Genomic DNA, 20,508 nt, shown 5'->3' on the forward strand with positions numbered 1-20,508 from the left:
CTTCAGGTTAAGAACTTTGCTTCACGGTGAGAACAGAAATTGTGCTCCGGCGGAGCGGCGGCAGCAGGAGGCCCCATTAGCGAAAGTGGTGCTTCAGGTTAAGAACAGTTTCAGGTTAAGTACGGACCTCAGAACGAATTAAGTACTTAACCTGAGGTACCACTGTATCTAGTTGGCATGGTGCTCTTGGACTTTTAAAAAAACTTCTGATGAAGTCTCAGCAAAGACTCCTAAAGCTTAGCATAAGAGGACAGGTCAGTAACTCATTAAGGAACAGGAAGCAGACAGGAAGGAAATGAAAGCTCTCTGAATGGAGATGTAGAAAGTGGAGTCCCTGACCCTTTTAACTTGTTCATAATTCATCTAGAGTTGAACTAAATGGGCTTCCAGTGTTATCTGGCTGGGATCTTCTTCTGTTCCTAAGTTTTAAGAACAATGACAAAGTAAATGTGATACAATTTTGGAACAGGAAGGAGACAAATTGAAATTGCAGAGTTTTGAGAAACTAAAAAACAAAGTGCGAGACTGGCTTCATTACTATCAGATAATGGAGGCATATAATTTGGATAAGAAAATTGGCTTCCAGGTGGAAAAATCAAAATTGGAAACAGAACTGTTAGAACCCAATACTAAGACTTTGTCAAGAATGTATAATTTATTGTTGAAATGGAATACTCAGGATGAAACTGTGAAATCTGCTATGATTAAATGGGCACAAGATTTAGGACACAATATAATGTTTGCTGACTGGGAACAGTTGTGGACCACAGGTATGAAATTTACGGCATGTAATGCCCTAAGAGAGAATATTATGAAAATGATATATAGGTGGTACATGACACCAGTCAAGCTTGCAAAAATCTATCATGTGCCCGATAATAAATGTTGGAAATGTAAGGAAAATGAAGGTACTTTTTTTCACCTTTGGTGGACGTGCCCAAAGATTAAGGCTTTCTGGGAAATGATATATAATGAATCGAAAAAGGTATTTAAATATACCTTCTTGAAGAAACCAGAGGCCTTTCTCTTGGGCATAGTTGGCCAATTGGTGCCAAAGAGGGACAGAACTTTCTTTATGTATGCCACAACAGCAGCAAGAATTCTTATTGCAAAGTATTGGAAGACACAAGATCTACCCACCTTGGAAGAATGGCAGATGAAAGTGATGGACTATATGGAACTGGCGGAAATGACTGGCAGAATCCGAGACCAGGGAGAAGAGTCGGTGGAAAAAGATTGGAAGAAATTCAAAGATTATTTACAGAAATATTGTAAAATTAATGAATGTTAGAATGATGTTGGATAGAAACTAAGTGGTCTTTAGCTGAAATGTTATAAGGGAAGATGAAAAAAGGGTCTATTATGTAATATGTAAAAATCTAAAATTACAATATTTTTATGATTAATGATTAGGATACTAAAAGAGGGGAGGGATTTGCTGAACAAAATAATTGAACTGGAATACAAAAAAGGGAGGTGCGAGGAGGTCGGGGAAACAAGCAAATGAAAGATAAGTCATGGAAAGACTAATCTGTTTTTTAACTGTTTTTATTTTGTATTTTTATTTTTTATCTGTTTTCTTTTTTATTTTTTTAATTTTTTTGCTCATTTTTGTAATATGTTGAAATTTTAATAAATATCTTAAAAAAAAAAAGTAAATGTGATACAATGTCTTAATATCAAACAGCTCCCTGCACCTGAAACGAACTCTGCTTTACTGTAGAAATAAAAAAAAAACTATGTTGCTGTTTGAATACATTTCAGTGCAATTATTTAACATTTGGTCTCAATTTGTTGCATACAATTCAGATATATCGAAAACTGTGTTTATGTTGCAGGAAGTAATATTGTATCTGCGTCTATTTGTAGGATTTCTTGCATTGAGGCCACGGCCGTATTAGATGATTGGTGTAATACTGATGACACAGCGTATAAGTAAGTTTTTAAAGGAAGATAAGCATAGATACGGCTTTCTTGTGCAACAGCACTTTTCCTCCGTATAATGGGGGTCACGTTCACTGATCATCTAGAGTGCGAAACAGATACATTATAACTTTTGCCAAGGGTCAACTTTAAGTGAGGGCCAGTCTTCAATAATCAGCATAAATACTCCTTTAAAAACAAAGCAACTTATTTTTGCTTGGGTGGTGCATTTTTTTGATCTTAATTAAGGAGATACTCCTTAAATAAAAATATTTTTGTTTTCCACTGCTTCTAGTGAACATTGTGAGTTAATTAAAAATATTCACAAAGTAAAACCAGGGGGCAAGCTACAGGTTACACCAGGAATGGGGAACATTTTTTTCTGTTGGGAGCTTTGAGCAGAGTCAGAGCCAAAAGTCAGAGTTTGCATACTGCAGGACTGCAAAGCATCTCCTTCTTCCCTCTCTAGCTCTGTCTCTCAGTCTCTCTCTCATACACACAAACACAGTGGAATAATTCATAGTAATGTAAGTGTCTTTTAAAATATATTTATTTACTTAATAGGATATGTAACAAAAGCACGGTATTCAGAAGTTGCAGGTAGGTCAACAATTCAATAATGCCCCATGGTTCTCAAGACGTGCTTAGATCAGCAGATTTGTATCTGTAAATAGTTTTGCACAGTCCAGAGTTTCACATGCGTTTATCTCAATTTGCTCTAACCCAAATCTAATATGCATCATCGGATGTGGAACACCTCTTTCTCGTGACTGCACTAAGATTTAATATGATGAGGTGCTTGTTTGAAATCCTCAGATTGGTTTTAATACAGAGTGAGGAGCTTTCAGATTCTACATAAGGCACTAACTCCAGAAGTAACTATGCTCTTTGACTTTCATTATAATGCACATTTTTAAATTCTCCTGATACTATTGTCAAAGTATCGGGCAATATACAAGTTATTCCAAAGCTGTAGTCTTTATTGCAGAACAATCACATATATTTATAACAAAAAGTTATCAAATATTTTCATCAAAATAGTAATATAATATCTTTAAATTGTTTAAATAATAATAGCAGTCCTCCCAAAGTAAAGGTGCATTTTCTTCTTTAACAGAAGTATACATATGTTTTGTATCACCTTTTAATCCAAGGGACATATCACAAACACCTGTAGCTCTTTTTAAAACCCCGTAAATATCAAATCATGTCAGCAGTTAGTAGTTTTCAGATACACTTTAACACTAGCCACAAGATTCTGGGGATGTTCAAAAGGAACACAAAAAATGTAAAGTGTGCTGGAAGATAGAAAACAAACAGAAAGACACAACTGAAACAAGGAATACCAGTTTGCCAGTAATTTATTGCAAACATTTTACTGCACAGTGTAACGTTTACAATAATTGTAAGTATAAATGAGTGATACGAATAGACATGCTAATAAGCTACAAAATGTTTCCAGTTATCATTATGGACGTGTTTATGATTAACATTGTTTATCATGAACTGATTAATTCACACATCTAAATGAAGTTAAGTCGATGACTAAAATGAACTAATTCTTGCATATATGTTAACATGTACAATTTTGCTGTAGCATTAAAACACTGAATACTATCAATTTTAATATATTTATGAAACATGAAAAATATGTGTATATATTAATAAGATATTTATTAAATCTGAATACAATAATAAACATACAATAGCCTGTTTGGTTATGGTCTTCCGTAAGATTCCAGACAATCTTAATTCCACTGGCATGAACAGTCTGTGGGCTCCTGGATGACATACAAGATTTCAGTGCCATTTCCTGAGCAGTAGAGTGGCACGGTGAGATTCTGCACTCCGTTTTCACGACAGCATTTACAGAATCTTAAATGGCTATTAATGTTGATATTAAAAATTGTGGCAGATGGACATTTTCCATCACAAGAAGCCACATTAATCTGTTAAGAGAGACATAAAGAAGCAAGAGATCATCCGTTACTTCATGCTTTGGGGTGAGGAGGAAGGAAGCAATTTTTTTTATATTTTTTTTGTGAATGTCCACATTGTGCACACCTCATCTAATGACTTCACAGGGCTGCTTCCCAAAAAGATAACATCATCTGTAGGTAACTAGTTAGCCCTGGTTGCTACAGGCTGTTTTCAGAGCTGAATGGGGAAGTTACACTCCCCACTTCTCACTTCACAGGAAAGATAGAATCACAGAATTGTAGAGTTGGAATAGATCCCTCAACTAAAGCGTAAGAGGCTCAGAGTCCAACTCCTTACAAGTACACATGTGCCCTCAAGCAAACATCTGTTGTGCCTCCAATCTAAGGCAAACACAAATGAGAGAGAAAGAGAAGGTGATTTGTGCCCAGCAGGTCTCTGCTCAGCAATCTGACAGGGTATTGTCTCCATTCACCTACCAAAACATTTATCTAAAGCATTTGTTCAAGCCAAACATGGAGATACATCAATTCCCAGGAGATGCGGAAGAAAGAAGAGCTTAAAGAACTCGCCTCACATGCCAAATTTCCCATAAAAATATGCACCCTGCTCCGATAGTTTCATTTATCTGTAAAAATTAACTCATGTAACTTTAAAAATGAATTCAGCCCAATCCTAACCTTTGTACTGGTTAAGCTGCAACTGCAAATGTACCTCTATAACCTCGGTATATCATCTATACTTCAAAAACATTGTAATTAATATATACATATAGAAATGAACTCCCCCCTTAAGGGTGTGAAGATGTAATACCTCTGTTTTGTGAGACAGTACAGTAAATGATTTATTGTATATACTTACATGGAAATATATTATCTGATATAATGGTACCTCACAAAACAGAGGTATTATATCTTGATCTCTTAAAGAGATTTTATTCTGTATGACATTAAAGGCATACCCATTGTGAGAAGACAAAGAGGGGGTGTTTGTTTTTAAAGCACATTATGTGCATCTGTTATATATTGGCATACTTCGTTTAGGAGGACATTTAATGATAGATGTCAGTGCTTTTGCCTGGTGTCAGCAATTACGTTGTGTACAGTTTATCTGGAGTCTGAACAGAAGAGCTCAGCATTTCTCTCAGGGAAGAGGCAATTAAACTGTAAATACATGTATGATTAGGAGGACATTGCCAGGGTGAGATATTTCCCAGATGTCTTTATTTTGCACACTACCCTTGAGTGTTTTAATGGTTGGCTTGTTTTATTATCCACACTGACTGGAAGGAAGTAACCTTTATTATTATTATTATTATTATTATTATTATTAGTTATATATCACCCTATACCTGGAGGTCTCAGGGCAGTTCACAGAATAAAATCGAAATATAAAACCACAAAATACATATTCAAAATTAAAACAACAACCCAATGCCCGCCTTAAGGCACATGTACTTACAGGGCTCCGACTTATGCAGTCATGTTTCCTTATAGTTGTTCTGACGGTCACTTTTTGGCAAATCTTTTCATCTCGTTTGCCTAATAGAAAATAAAATAACCTGCCATTTACTCATATATACTTGTTACCAGGAATATAATTTTCAAAATAACATTCATTAGGCCATGACTCAAGGAGCCCTTTAGGTTTGTGTTGGTGCTTTTGAACGTGCTCCACAGCAGTTCATCCTTCCCACCAACCTGCCATCCTTATGCTTAGATATCAGTCCAGAAGTTCTGGGCGCTTCTCATTAGGTGATTCTAGGACTGGTTTCAAAAGTGAGAACTCAGGAGCCATATTGCATTTCTAAAATCTACCTCACGGTTCTATGGACAATGGCCTTTTAATGAGCATTTGTTAAGGGCTAACAAATTCTTCAGTATTAGTTTGTGATGCAGGAACATTCCTGATAGAATCCGTTTTGTATGGAAGAGATGAAGCATAATATAGGTCATAAATTTTTCCAAATAGGTTTTTAATCCATTGTTAACACCCCCATGTTCACTGCATATGTTGAGAGGATTCAAGGATAAAAATGTGGCTGTCATTTAGTATTTGATGCTCAAGCTAATGAAAATTGAAAACTGAATGCGCATTACAAAAATCAAGAAGGAAAGCCAGGATGCACCAGGTGCAGTAAATCTAACTTGCTGAAGGTCTGGTTCACAGAAATCTTCTCAGCTAAATCTACACAGGAGTGCCAATACAATCAAGGAGCTTCCATCAGCCATGGGAATTGAAGCATTATTTCAATGTTAAAAGACAGTTCTACGATATACCTCCTTTTGTGAACACAGCTAGGCCAATAGATCCATGTGTCTATATCACAAATGCCCCCGCATCCACCACCTCACAACACAAACTCACAAATAAGGGCACCATCTTTCCCTCAGTCACCACTTAATTGCTTCCTAGCACAGCACTGTGACAGCCATCACTGCAAGGTGGCTCTTTAATTAGGAAAGAAAAAGCCTCAGCAATTTTCTCTTTTAAAAAAATGGCCCAAATATTCTGATTCTGCAAAGCGATAAGCAATGAACTAAGTAAGGTGTGTAATGTCATCTAATAAATACTGGAAACACTGAGTTACAGAAGCATATCGACAACATCTCTATAAAGAATATTAACATTTTAACAATTTTTAAAGGAAAGAAAATACATTATTAAAAATAGTAATACCTGGTTCACAATTAATACTATCAGTAGAGACTACGGGGCTAATGGCAAAGGGTAATACACCCCGTCCAGAACCTGGCAGAATTATTGGGAACATAAGTTTTTTTGTAATATAAAAACATATTTTTACAAGAATAACATTGTATTAATTCTTACACTGCCAACTGTAATTTCTCTTTTTTTTTCTTTTTGAAAAATAGGAAAAAAAAGTCTTCCTATTTTTCTCAGTTATTGACAACCTGTGCTTTAAGACTTGCCTGGGTAACAAAACTACAATGTTCACACAAGAGATTTAAAAATAATTGTTCTAGGGGGCATCTTATGACTCTGGCAAGGTAAGAATTAAATATATGAACTCACTTAGCATGCATTTAATCATTCTCCTGTTAAAATGAAGATTATTGGTTCCCGTTAAAACCCAAGGAGCTGCAAGCTATACTTGGAGCTGACTTTTAAACTGCTTTACCAAAGAAAGCACATGCTTTTAGTTTTTATATATATATATATAAACATTCTCTATTAGCATGTAAAATAGCATTTAATTTTGTTGCATTTTTTGTTCTTAGAAGCCATTTCAGCCAATGGTTCTGAAGTATAACAATGCCTTTCCTAAGACTATGGAAAAGCTACAGACTATGCAAAAGCTACAGAGTTTTCATAATACCCTGAAGATACATTGAGCCATGTACACTGAACTCTTAGGGTAAGTCTGCTTCATTTAGTGAATGGAGAAGGAGAAAGATTTGGCTTCATCGAGAGCTTAATCAGCGTTGGTTATCTACATAGCAGAATTATTCTCCTTAATATTTTTCCTAATGTCTGTCACTCAAAATATTCGCTCAGGCCGTTTATGTCTATCATTCAAAATAGTGATCTCTTTAGCCAAAGCCATATCTAGGGCTTTAGTCATTATATATGCAGGGCCCATAACAGATGCCCTGCAGATACATGCCTTCAGGCAGTATTATGTTTTCAAATGAAAAGAAGTGTGGGTGTGGCCTACATGCAAAGGAAAATTGGGGGGGGGGGCTCCAGGCACAAGCAAGAAGTGCTTTCCACATCCTAAAGAAACAAAAAGGCAGCTGCATGGAATAGAAGTTCCCAAGACATTGGCAAATTGTTAGAGGCAGGTTTTCTAGGAGATCATCAAATGCATCTCCTGTTGGTCTGACTAGTCTGCTTTAGTGAACTGCAGCATGAAAGATTTCCCAAGGAATATAAAGAACAAACATATTTCCCTTCGTAAAGATGTTAGGAACCACCAATCTGTGTAGCTTGCTTTGTATTTCTTTATTGCTTCGCTTAGAGTTGTTTGTGATCCCCCCCCCCCCCAATTCTGTTCTTTCTAGAGCCCATGCAGGTGTTGAAAGTTTTTTCTTCCTTCTCAGTTAAAATGTCTACAATTCCTCACATTGGTACAGTTCATATTCTTCATATTCACATTAAACATTGTTTGCTTTTGAACTATGGTTTAATGTGGTATGTGAATGAGGCCTGTGAAAAGTCATATTGCACTGCTAAGTTCCCATTGGCTATCAAAGTTTTGAAATGTTTAGGTCACTGCAAAATAAGCCTAGGGGGGACTGTCAAAAGAGAATCCAAGTGTACAATGTCCTTCACTATCTGGATGTGCTAATTTATGTCACAGAGACCTTTTTGCTCCTGAAACTGGAATATGCCGTACAATGTTTTGTGCAAATGCTTTCATATTTGCACATTGCAATTTGATACATAACTTCTTACAAAGGAAATTGTCTCTTTTTAAAAATTCTTTATGCATAATTTTGCTCACTTAAATATCTTGTTATATTTGGACTTGGACTGAAGACGAAAAACATTTATTCCTAGAGAACACATAACAGGAGAACCTAAAACCACCATCACGCTAAGTTATAAATCAATTCTCCATCTTTTTGAACTTTTATTTCAAACATGTGTGCATGAATTGTTCTGGAACAATCTAGGCAAATATCTATATCTATATATATGTATATATAACCTCATTTATTAAAAATACAAAGTAGCTTTTAGTTTTACCCCCTGCTATATTTGGCGAGATTTGGTTATACTCCAGAAGAAAAAAAGTTTAACCAAAAAAACCACAACCAAAATCACCATGTGAGCAGCCATATAAAGCAAGGCTTGTCAATGACATTTGTTAAGACTACACATACATTACATGATTTGGGATGGCATGCTTTTTATTTCCACATGTCCCACTTAAAAGGAGTGAAAAACACACACAGCTATCCAAAACCGAAGCCAAACTAGCATACAACTAGCCCTGAATGCAGCTTTTGTTCCACTTACACGTCCTGCAGCAGCCATCATTATATGTCTCTATAGTGCCTCCATTCTGGGAAAATAAAAAAAGAATATTTCAAAACAGACTGTGCCCAAAGGAACATTTTGATAAGTCTGAATGACTCTTGTAAACCAGGGATGACTAATCTTTGGTAGGGTTGTCATATTTCAAAAAGTTTTTGAGCTATTTTTATATATATATATGAAATTTGCCACAAAATCTACACTTCCGACATGGGTTACCATACAGCTGGGTTTTCCCGGACATTTTTTCCAATTTTTGGAAATTCTGCCTGGACGCAATTTTTGGCGGGCGTATGGCAGCTCTACCTTTGGCACTCCAGTATAACTTTCATGTTAAGAATCCTTAACATGCAATCCTTATCACATTCATCTTGGAGTAAGTCCCAATTAACTCACTTGGGTTTTCTTCTGAGCAGACACACTGCGAGTCACAAAATCTGAAGACTGTGAGCCTTTGCATTAGCCACATTTATTCTAATCCACTGATTAGAATCAGTTCTGATGTATTCATTACAATGAAAGAAGCAGATCCACAAGCATTCATGCAGAACCGTCCACACATTTGCACCATAAAGCTCATGGACTCCAGATAACGACATTTTCATTTATGTAAATAAGACTTTATGTAAGTAAGATATTATTTGCCGTCTGGCGTAATTCAGAAAAAAAGATTAATGAAAACACTGAAATGTAGGCATTTTGTCTGTATTAAACAATTACAAGCGGATTGCATGCTCAAGAAAAATGTTATTTCATATATTTCCTCATTTGTATACAATATGTATAGGATTACAAACCTTTGTGCACTCAGTCTCATTAAAGGGTGGGCAAACCACACTGGAGCCAAGCACAATTGCACCACCAGCAGTCTTTGTGCATTCATATTTAGTGCAGTTTGAGTCCCATGTGCTTCCTTCCTATAAAGTAAGAGATCAAAGGTTATTCTTCTGGAGAAAAAAGAACTGATTAAAAGACCACAGGAACATTTACTTGACATTAGGGTTTAATGGCTACAGAACTGACCACAATCAATGTTTTCTGAGAACACCATATTAACCATCTTCACTGCAATAACAACACTTTCCTGTTTCTCAAAGGCCACAATTTCCAAGACGGGTAGCTCCTGTTAGCACTCATCATTGTTTGTTGCCTTCACACCACTTGGGGATTCTCAGGCACAGAGTAGAGCAGGCATAGGCAAACACCAGATGTGTCAGACTACAATTCCCATCATCCCTGACCACTGGTCCTGTTAGCTAGGGATGATGGGAATTGTAGTCTCAAACATTGTAGCCAGAGTTTGCCTATGCCTGGAGTAGAGCCATAACTGAGCTTATAAAGCCCTGCCTTGAGAGTGCATATATAACAAGTTACCAGAACTCTTGCTTCTTACCTTGCTATGAGGCAGGCATAGAGACTGCTTTAACCGTGATTTGCTCAGTTCCAGTGCAATACAGTGGTACCTTGGTTCTCGAACAGAATGTGTTCTGGGAGTCCATTTGACTCCCGGAACCATATGAAAACCAAGGCACGGCTTCCAATTGGCCGCAAGAGCGCCCAGCAGCCAATTGGAAGCCGCAGAAGCTGTGCCGGATGTTCGGCTTCCAAAAATCATTCGAAAACCGGAACACTCACTTCTGGGTTTCGATCGTTCCAGAGTTGATTTGTTTGGGAGCTAAGGCATTTGAGATCCAAGGTATGGCTGTACTCAATCACAGTTAAGATGCAACATAGTTTGCACATCCACCTCAAACTAAGACATCATGCTGTGGTTTGCATCTAATATTTTTAATTGTTGGCTCAGTTAAGATGTAACAGGGTTGATCCACTCCCTCCTTGCCCTGCCCCTCTGTTTGTATACATGGCATGTTAATTTCCTGTGACATCTAAATGGGGAAACTCGTATTTAAACTGACTTACAAAGCAGGATGTGCAACTGAGAGGAGATAGCTTCTTTCTGGCCTCTTACAGGTTTGTTTGGGTTTTTTGGTCAGATTTTTTAATTGTTTGTAGCGATGGCCATTACAACGTAACTCACACAAACAACCAAGGCAAATGCAGGAGTAAGTTAAAAGTCCATTTTTTGTTGAAAATACAGGTTGCCTGAAAGCATCCAAGGTTTATGCTGTTTTTTACCTCACGTGAAGAAAGAAGGGAGGCGGTGTTGTTGGATGAAAAATCCCATAAAGATCTGGACCATAATTTTAGAACAACAATTTGGTACCAAGAGGTCTGAAAGAGCTGCTGCTGTTGAATTGTGTTCAGGTCCTACACATTAGATTTTCAATTATTTATAGTGTTTTGGATCAAATGTGCCAAACATCACCTGACTTACTCAAGCGTTTGTGCAGGTGGCACCCCTAACTATTTTCTGGCTTGTGATGACGCCCCTATGGACACAAGCACCAAATATTCAAGGTGGCTTCCAACCAAAGAAAGTTTGGATCAAGAGTAGGAATATGTGGAACAACTTCTATAGGATTTAATAATTTTTATAAATTAAAGACAACATAGTCTGAATTCTGATAACGTAGTCTATTTTCTTCAGCTTTTCAGGAGGACTTACTTCATAAATGACTGAGGTTCCGTTGCCAGAATAGAAAATACAGGACACATTTATGCAGGAACCACAACAAGCGTGTTGACCAGGAGATGGGACGTATACTTGGTGCTGTTAAAAAGATAGATGTTTTATGTTTAAAAAGGATAATATTTAAAGCATTTTTTTCAAATACATACTAATAACTACAACCATGTCATGGATTTAATGTGCTGTGATAGCAAAATGTTGATATTATGGTTTTCTGTGCGTTTCTTTGTTCCCATGTCATTGCTGTTAACAGGTTGCCACCTTGTAACTATTGCCACCAGCCCTTAGACCAACTGAGATGAAAAGCTTTCTCATGCAATTTACACACTAAAACTGATTTTGCTTTACTATCCACAGTCTAGGACGCCTCTGCCTAAGATAACTAAATAAGGAGAGAGGTGCAGAAAGGGTGCCGCTGTTCCAGAAAAACAGAAAGAAAAAGGATTTCTTCCAGTGGTTTCATCATGCAGGCCTAAAACTATCCTGCTCAATGGCAAGTAAAAAAGGACCCCTGGGTGGTTAAGGCCAGTCAAGGGCAACTATCTATGGGGTTGCGGCACTCATCTTGCTTTCAGGCTGAGGGAGCAGGCATTTGTCCACAGACAGCTTTCCGGGTCATGTGGCCAGAATGACTAAACCGCTTCTGGCACAACAGAACACCATGTCGGAAACCAGAGCGCAAAGAAATGCCATTTACCTTCCCACCACAATGGTACCTATTTATCTACTTGCACTGATGTGCTTGTAAACTGCTAGGTTGGCAGGAGCTGGGACAGAGCAATGGGAGCTCACTCCGTCATGAGGATTCAAACCGCCAACCTTCTGATCAGCAAGCCCAAGAGGCTCAGTGGTTTAGACTACAGCACCTGGCAAGAAGGCAGAGTTGACCTATTGATATGCAATATCCAGGGACATAGGAAGAGGGGTGGGGGTGGTGTGTGTGGGGGTGACTAAATGGCACACCGTGGGGGTCAGCACTTACTGCAGGCCTGGCCTGCAGTGCGCCCGAGCCATGCCTCTCTCCTGCCCGAAACGACACTGTGGGGCTTGCGTCCACCAGGCAGACTCCGTGGACAGCTCGCCTTGCTGCGCCACCCCCCCGGGCGGATCGCCGCAGTACCCCCATGCATGGATCGGCACAGTGCCCCCATGCGCAGATCACCGCAGCACCCCGTGGGCAGACCGCCCCATCCCCGCCGCTCTGGGTGCCAGAGCAGCTAACTACGCCCCTGGCAATATCTCACCAAAGGAACAAAGGAAGCTGTGATAATACAGTCAGAGCATTGGTCCATCTAGCAGTGGTTCTCTTCAGACAAGTCTTTCCCAGTCACTGTACTGGACCCAGATATTTCATTTCACTAAGTGGAGGAGCTTCCATCAGAGGAATGGAAGCATTGAATCCAACTCATTAGTTTAGGCTTCCTCAAACTCGGCCCTCCAGATGTTTTGAGACTATAGTTCCCATCATCCCTGACCACTGGTCCTGCTAGCTAGGAATCATGGGAGCTGTAGGCCAAAAACATCTGGAGGGCCGAGTTTGAGAAAGCCTGCATTAGTTCAAAGTTTTTCAAGCAATAATGAATATATTGTTGAAGCAAAACTTAAAATATCTGTACATGACACTGACTACAATTTTTTGGAGTAAATTTAAAGAGCAACTACATCCTTATAGAATTCACAAATGACTTCACCCTTACATTTTAGCAATACTTACAGCTTCACATTTTTGGGAACAGTTAACTACAATGAGATCCATGGCATGAAATCCTGTGCTAGGGTCTTTTTCCTGCGAACATCTTGCTATGTAACAATGATCTTCATCCAAATATTGAATCATGGACTGACCAGGGCTCAATATGGTGACTTCTTGGAATACACAGACATTATCCTTTTCTAATGTAAAAAATGAAATAGTTGTGTTAAGAATGTTGGATGTACAAGAAGTGATAAACCTGTAGAAATCTTCTACCTTTAAGAAGCATTGGAGCCTCTATCTGACACAGAAAATTTATGTATTTCTATATGTGCACACACAACAAAAAACCCTCCACATAATCCTGGTATTCTATCAAGTCTATCATTGCTAAATCCCCTGGAATGTTTGTAGTTATGAGGGAAATAAATTCAGATCACGATTTTACTTACAAATCCAGAATGTCTCTGCTTTCAATAAAAGATAGGCCTTCAATGTTTACCCAATTATGCTTTTCACACTATACAGAAGTAGCTTTGTATCTAATTTTAATTAAGTTTATATCAATTAATTAAATTTATATTTTATTTTTTGGTTCAAAGTCAGATATAAAAAGAACAGGATTTATCTTGCCATATCAACAATGTATGATGTAATAGCCTTGAGAAATATGGCTGATCTAAAGCTAGTGAGTATGAAATATTTCTATTCAAGCAGGTAGCCCCTTTCTCGATTTAATTGCATTTGAATGCAATTCTTTAATTGCATGCCAAGAATTCAGTGAGAATTTTAAGAGTAGAAGATTTCTGGGGTTTGCTGCCAGACATATGTATGTATCTATTAAAAACAGATATTGACAATATTGGATATATATACAGATCTTGATAACATTGTGTATACACACACACACACACACAACATACCACAGGTGTACTGCGAGCAGCCACATGTGCTAGAAACGTTGCCATCTATTCTCTGAACTTCTCCCTGTAATATGAAAAATGATGTTGCTGTGTCATATGTGTCCAAATATATGCACATGCATTTTCATCTATGAGACCAAGAAAACTAACTTCTGATAAACAAACTGGCACAGTTACATGCGCATGTTAACAAAAGCAAGAGGATTTCTTTATTCCTCAGAAAAAAACCAAGCAGAAGAGGGCAAAGTACTTGCAGGCTGCTGCTCTTTCCTCTCACTGCTTATATACTTGGAGAAGGCAGGTGAAAAGTGACTTTTTTAGAATGTTGCAGGTTTCCCTGAGGTAGAGCAGGCCTTGGCAAATGCTCAGCAATGCCCTCCGCACTCCCTTATCACAGCCCCATAGACCCCTTTAAAAAAAACACTACAGAATATACAGCAGTACCTCAGGTTACAAACTGTCCTGCTTACAAACGCTTCGGGTTACGAACTCCACAAACCTGGAAGTAGGTGTTCCGGGTTGCGAACTTTGCCCCAGGATACGAATGCAATCCGCTTCTGGGGCCACAGGAGGCTTATGTAGGGAATGGGCGCCTTGGGTTAAGAACGCTTCGGGTTAAGAACAGACTTCCAGAACGAATTAAGTTCATAATCTGAGGTACCACTGTATATTTTTAATCAGGTCACTTCTTTGCTTTCCTCATATCGTCATGATTTTAGAATTAACAGCAATATTAGGCACACAATAAAGCACCTACCATATTGAACTATGCACCACACTCTTTATATTATTTAGGAAGGGTATAACAGACATATCAACGTTTTATCACACTGTGATAGATAGGGGTTTTCAATTAGACATTTTCCAGGTCACGGGAAATATTTGTTTAAGCAAAGCTAGAAAAATGGAAGGAAAGTGGTTTGTTTGAAAGCTCACATATTACAAAAGTCGACATAATTTAAAGTGTATATATGTTTCAGAACAAGTCTACATTCTTGCAGATAATAAAGAGGCTCGTACATTTCAATGTGTGTTGGCAAACTGAAACAGGATAATATTTAAAATCATAGGGCGATATCCAACTAAGTCATACACAGACTTAGGCACAATCTTATCCTTCACATATCTTATATAGTTTCTGCATACCTATGACTGATGATGGCAGAACAGATATAGAACAGGTGTTAGAACAGAATATGATAGTAAAGGTAAAGGTACCCCTGACCATTAGGTCCAGTCGCGGACGACTCTGGGTTGCAGCGCTCACCTCGCTCTATAGGCCGAGGGAGCCGGCGTTTGTCCACAGACAGCTACCGAGTCATGTGGCCAGCATGACTAAGCTGCTTCTGGCGAACCAGAACAGCACACGGAAACGCCGTTTACCTTTCCGCCAGAGTGGTACCTATTTATCTACTTGCACTTTGACATGCTTTCGAACTGCTAGGTTGGCAGGAGCAGGGGCCGAGCAACGGGAGCTCACCCTGTCGCGGGGATTCGAACCACTGACCTTCTGATCGGCAAGCCCTAGGCTCAGTGATTTAGACCACAGCACCACCCACGTCCCCTAATATGATAGTTGAACAGACAAAAAAAAAAGGCCTCAAAGTAAGAATCTTCAAATTTAATTTTATTTATTTTAATTTTTCCCACCCCATCTATTTCTCCAAAGAGACTCAAGGTGACTAACAAACCAGAATAAAAACAGTAAAACAAACATACCCCACCCCCAAATACCAACTATGCATTCATAATAATACGTTAATATCCATTGACCTTTGCTCATTTATAAAGGTAATGACTCGGAACAAATAATTAACACTTTGTGGCTCAAGTGTTGATTTATTTATTTTTTAAATTAGATTAATGAGAAATAGCCGTGCTTGAAATATGCGTGACCATGTTTTGCTTTATGGAAGAAGCTAAAGAGCTGATATCATCCTTGAGATATTGCTGTTCTCCACTAAAAAGCTGAAACGTTATATATGTTACTAAACTGCCTCCAAGACAAACATGTCTTACCACTTTACAAGATGGGATAGTAGCACTTTCACAGTCACATTCTGAGGAGAGAAGGACAGAGATAGAAGGATCAGTCAGTGGGAAAAGTGGCCATACGTTGCTTATTCAAATAATTATTGATAAAAATAAAACACAGATACCACAATTCCAGTCTGGACAGCACTGCCCAGCTATTCTCTTCTTCACCAGCTTCATATCAGCAGAACAGTTCAGAAGAGGTAAGTGACAGTGATTCTCATCACAGACTGCAGGAAGAGAAGTGATGCAATTAAAAAGAAAAAGAAAAAAGATTAGCATTAGTAAAACCTCAACAAATAAAGAGTTGCCAGGTACCACACTGATACCACTGCCTGGTAACTGCAGTAGTAATTGAATGGTAATAGAAGCAGTCATATTAACCCAATATATATTAACAAAGCAGACCTTACCACAGTGGTAACGAGGGCAACAATAATGTGTGGAGCTAAGATCTACAGTGAGAATTTCCCCTTCATTGCATAACGGAATAGGTTCAATGCAGGATTCACAAACTGCAGGAGAAAATAAATCAAACGTCCAGTTAAAACATATATGAAGCTGCTTTATTGCCATTAAAAAGTGCTGGAAGACAATGAAGAATACCTAACAGTAGGTTAAAATTTATACAGCTGTAGTATTGTAGAGATCTAATGTTAACTTGATACTGAGGCGAACTGTAGCATTGGGTCACTCTTCGTTCTGGTAGATTTCACCAAATCTGTACTTAATTCCTAGAAGCAGTCAATGTACAGCTGAGAGAAATCAGATGAATTTTGCAGGTACCTCAAATCTACACTGACATACAAATGTATAAAATAACTTTTATAAATTTATTTTATTTAGATTTGTGTTCCTCTTTTTCCTGAAGTTTCTTTTTCAGCTGAAACACTTTGGAATACATAACTATCTCAAAAATGGCATAGCCTTGAAAAGTCTCAGCTGAAGCCTAGATGCCTTCAGCTAAGTTCTCATCTCCCGCTATCTGAAGTGCTATATTAGGGGAAATTCAATTACTCCATATAGAAATAAAATTACTCTGAGAATCAAGTCCAAATAATTCTATGCAGTTATGCAGTTGTACAAAGTTGCTCCAGATTAGCTTCTTTTTAGAGCTAATTCATACTATGCATTTTTAAAATTTGGGGACAATAGATACTTCATTCATATATATATATATATACTGTGAATGGTGCATGCACATTTAAATAGGCTTCCCCAAATTAAACTTAGGATCCAATCACTCTCTAATAATGCAATTTTTGTACCTTGAGGAGAAAACCAGCCATTAAAATTGACTGCGCTTACATCTTACTTTTAAAAACAGGCAACTTATGTAACTAAATTGAAAAACCAAACTCTATATTTGCAGGAAAGAACACCTAAAATAATAAAGAAGCAGCCAAAACTATTTTAGTGAGCAACAGTTGCAGTGTTTGGGGCTCTTTAGCTTAAGAAAACGGTGAATAAGGGAGGACATGATAGAGATGCACAAATTATGCATTGTAACACTATGGAGAAGTTGATAGGGTGACATCTTCCTCCCACTCTCATAATATCCTGCATCTTCTGATGACACAAAATGGTGGGAAGACAGTGCTGGATTAGATAAGCCATTAGCCTGATCTAGCAGGGCTCTTACGTTTTCAGTTGTAGATATTCTGGAATCCCCTGCTTACTCATGGACTTACCAGCATGGGAAAGCTTCCTTACCACACAAATAAGAAAAACAGCAAGGATCCTCCTGTTTTGCCTCAACAAGAAATTGGTCTTCTCTGCATTCTGGACGGGAAGCATTGGGGCATGCTGATGGATCACATTCTGAATTAAAAAACAATGACACAAAACAGTTTCTCTAGTAAAAACTTGTTATTTTTAAATCCTCAGAAGAGCTACACATACATAGATGACCAATCTCTTGATGTAATTTTTCAGTCTGATCACAGGTATGCCGACTTGTGTTCCAAGATGAAAGAAAAGCAGGATATACATACAATAAAATAAAAATAAATGAACATTAATTATCACTTACCACATCGGTACTTAGGACAGCATGACAAAGGGTCGTATACCACTACCAATTTCTCAACACTTCTGCAAGTTGGAGTAAGAGGATCACAAAGAGTCATGTTGCATTCTGAATATAAAAATAAAAAGACCGGCCCATTCAGTATAGTGCTATCAAACGTTAACATGTCTCATGAAGATGACATCTATTCATAACTTCAAGGCTATTTATTAAATCTACTATTTACCAGTCAATGCAAATACTGAAGCAACTGTTCACTTCCTACAAGGAAGTATGTTTCAAATAAAAAAATGATCCTACAATTAGTCATGCTTAATATTATAATACCTTGAGTTATTATTTATTAGGATATGGGTCAATCGTTTTAAATACAGAAGAGTTTTTTTTCTCAAAAGCAGGATAGGGGGGGGAAATTAGGTCTTATTTGCACAAAATCAAAGGTGAACAAAGTATGTCAACATTTTCAGCCTGTCAATGTCCAAATCTGTTTTTCTTCATTTGTTAAGGAAGACTTAAGTGTCAGCAGCCAGAGACAATTGTAGGTCAGTAATTAAAAAACACGGTTTTAGTGAAGTTAACTCTTTCTTCAAAGAAGCTAAAACAGTGCAGGCCTAGTGTTCCTAGTAGGTCTTGCCCCAAAGAGGCAGCTGCAAGGACTGAAGGTCTCACTGTTCTCTAAGGCTCCTCCTCTTCAGTGTGTTTCCTAAGCTGTGTCTGCACACAACCAATCTCTGCTCTGCTCTTTTCATTTTTCCCTGTGTGCTGGGAGACCAGGAAGAAGGGGAACTGGCCACAGCAGGAGGAGGAGACCCCCTGGTTTCTTCAGCATACTATCTCATCTCTACCTCTTGCCTACCATTTTTTCCAGCCTCCACTTCAGCATCAGATTCTGCACTGCTCTCTGCCCCAGCCTCTCCCTGCTCACTAAACCCTGTTGCCTCTTCAGCTTCCAACACCTCCCCCTCCCAGTCTTCTCCCTCTGACTGCTCATCGTCATCCTGTCACCAATCCTCTGGCTCTGAGCCCTCTTCCCTTGGGGGTTCCTCTGCAAGTGCCTCCCACCACCCCTCTGCATGCAGCCATGATAGTGCAGCTATATGATCATTCATAATGAAATGGAAACAGAGAAGTCAGAGTTTGAAGAGGAGAATCACAAAGATGCTAAGAAGAGTGCTATACATTTTTTGCACTTCTGTACACATCCGAGCAAGCCTTTTGGCTGGCCTAATTATGTTCCTTAACTGTGGAGAAGTGTGTAAACCACAGTCCCATCTCCCACATTCCTATCACAGGGTGTAACCAGATAGGTGTTTAATTCTATAGACCCACCACCACCAGTTCCTCAGCTGAATGGTGATGGGACATTTCCATCACAACTCAGAAGGGAGCCTTTTTATAGCTTATAGCAGGGATCAGAACCATAATAGATATATGTTTCTTTGTTTTTCTCTCCAAAACTTCAGCACTGGCTTTATCCATGAGGAATTATTAATTTTCTCTAATCGTAAGCAATCTGACAAATTTTATTAGCACGCAGATCAATTCCTTTCAACATAATAATACAGCACCTCATAAACATTACCTACCACAGACTTTCTTTGGACAGCAAGCCCCTTCCTCGATCACATTAATAATCACTTCACCCTCTCGTTGGCATATCGGAGGCGCCTCTTTATTGCATTCAGGCTCTACGGCAATAATGCTCCCATTCTCCACACACATATACATGCAGCACCCTTTCTTGGAGCCATTCCAAACCTCTCCAGCTGAACGGGGATGCCCTGCATTGTCAGTACATGCTATAAACGAAAGAGAGCATAACATCCTTCAGAAAGACAGAAAATATGAACCATATCCAATTAGAAACTAGGAAATTAGTACAAATACAACTTCTAATTAAGGGGCTTACATTTCTTCCTGGAACATATTTGTAGACTATCATTTGAAAAACTGTGCAACTTAAAAGAGATTTTAGTTACTCAATATCTATGACCAAAATAGAATTATCTGCTTTCCTGACTAGCAACTTATGCACATCAGAGTTCATGTTTCTTCACAAATTACCCATTTACTTCAACATGATCCAGTTAAAAGAGCTGATGTGATTTTATGAACCATTGTGAAAATGAAGACTTGCCTTACTGGGTCAATTTGAGTTCCATCTAACCCACCATACTATTTCCAGCAGCTGACAGCTAAATGACTCTTGAAGCTTACAAAACAAGGCATGAAAATGTCCCGTGCATTTGATATTCATTCGGCAGAAGTATCCTGTCTCTAAGACCTAGCGACCTTTGAGCTTGCTATCTTTACAAGAACAGGTTGCCTACATGCTACCAGGCCTATTTCAAGGTTTTGGTACAAACATATAAAT

At 38.3% G+C, this 20,508-nt stretch overlaps 1 protein-coding gene across 1 annotated transcript in view; it reads right to left on the minus strand.

The window, feature by feature from the left end:
• Nucleotides 1–3,153: 3,153 nt before the first annotated feature.
• Nucleotides 3,154–20,508, minus strand: part of OTOGL (otogelin like) — an 83,803-nt gene continuing 66,448 nt past the window's right edge. The window contains exons 45-58 of the mRNA XM_080972054.1: nucleotides 19,721–19,933; nucleotides 18,138–18,242; nucleotides 17,819–17,926; nucleotides 16,519–16,620; nucleotides 16,231–16,335; nucleotides 16,091–16,131; nucleotides 14,072–14,135; nucleotides 13,170–13,348; nucleotides 11,432–11,536; nucleotides 9,663–9,782; nucleotides 8,848–8,893; nucleotides 6,541–6,612; nucleotides 5,323–5,402; nucleotides 3,154–3,872 (exon numbers count right to left, since the gene is read on the minus strand). Of these exons, the coding sequence (XP_080828180.1) occupies nucleotides 3,672–3,872; nucleotides 5,323–5,402; nucleotides 6,541–6,612; nucleotides 8,848–8,893; nucleotides 9,663–9,782; nucleotides 11,432–11,536; nucleotides 13,170–13,348; nucleotides 14,072–14,135; nucleotides 16,091–16,131; nucleotides 16,231–16,335; nucleotides 16,519–16,620; nucleotides 17,819–17,926; nucleotides 18,138–18,242; nucleotides 19,721–19,933 (1,541 nt within the window). The 3' untranslated portion in view covers nucleotides 3,154–3,671. The remainder of the gene's footprint in view (nucleotides 3,873–5,322; nucleotides 5,403–6,540; nucleotides 6,613–8,847; nucleotides 8,894–9,662; nucleotides 9,783–11,431; nucleotides 11,537–13,169; nucleotides 13,349–14,071; nucleotides 14,136–16,090; nucleotides 16,132–16,230; nucleotides 16,336–16,518; nucleotides 16,621–17,818; nucleotides 17,927–18,137; nucleotides 18,243–19,720; nucleotides 19,934–20,508) is intronic.

Source organism: Podarcis pityusensis, assembly GCF_964106645.2.
Source record: "Podarcis pityusensis genome assembly, chromosome: 10".
NCBI lineage: Eukaryota > Metazoa > Chordata > Lepidosauria > Squamata > Lacertidae > Podarcis > Podarcis pityusensis.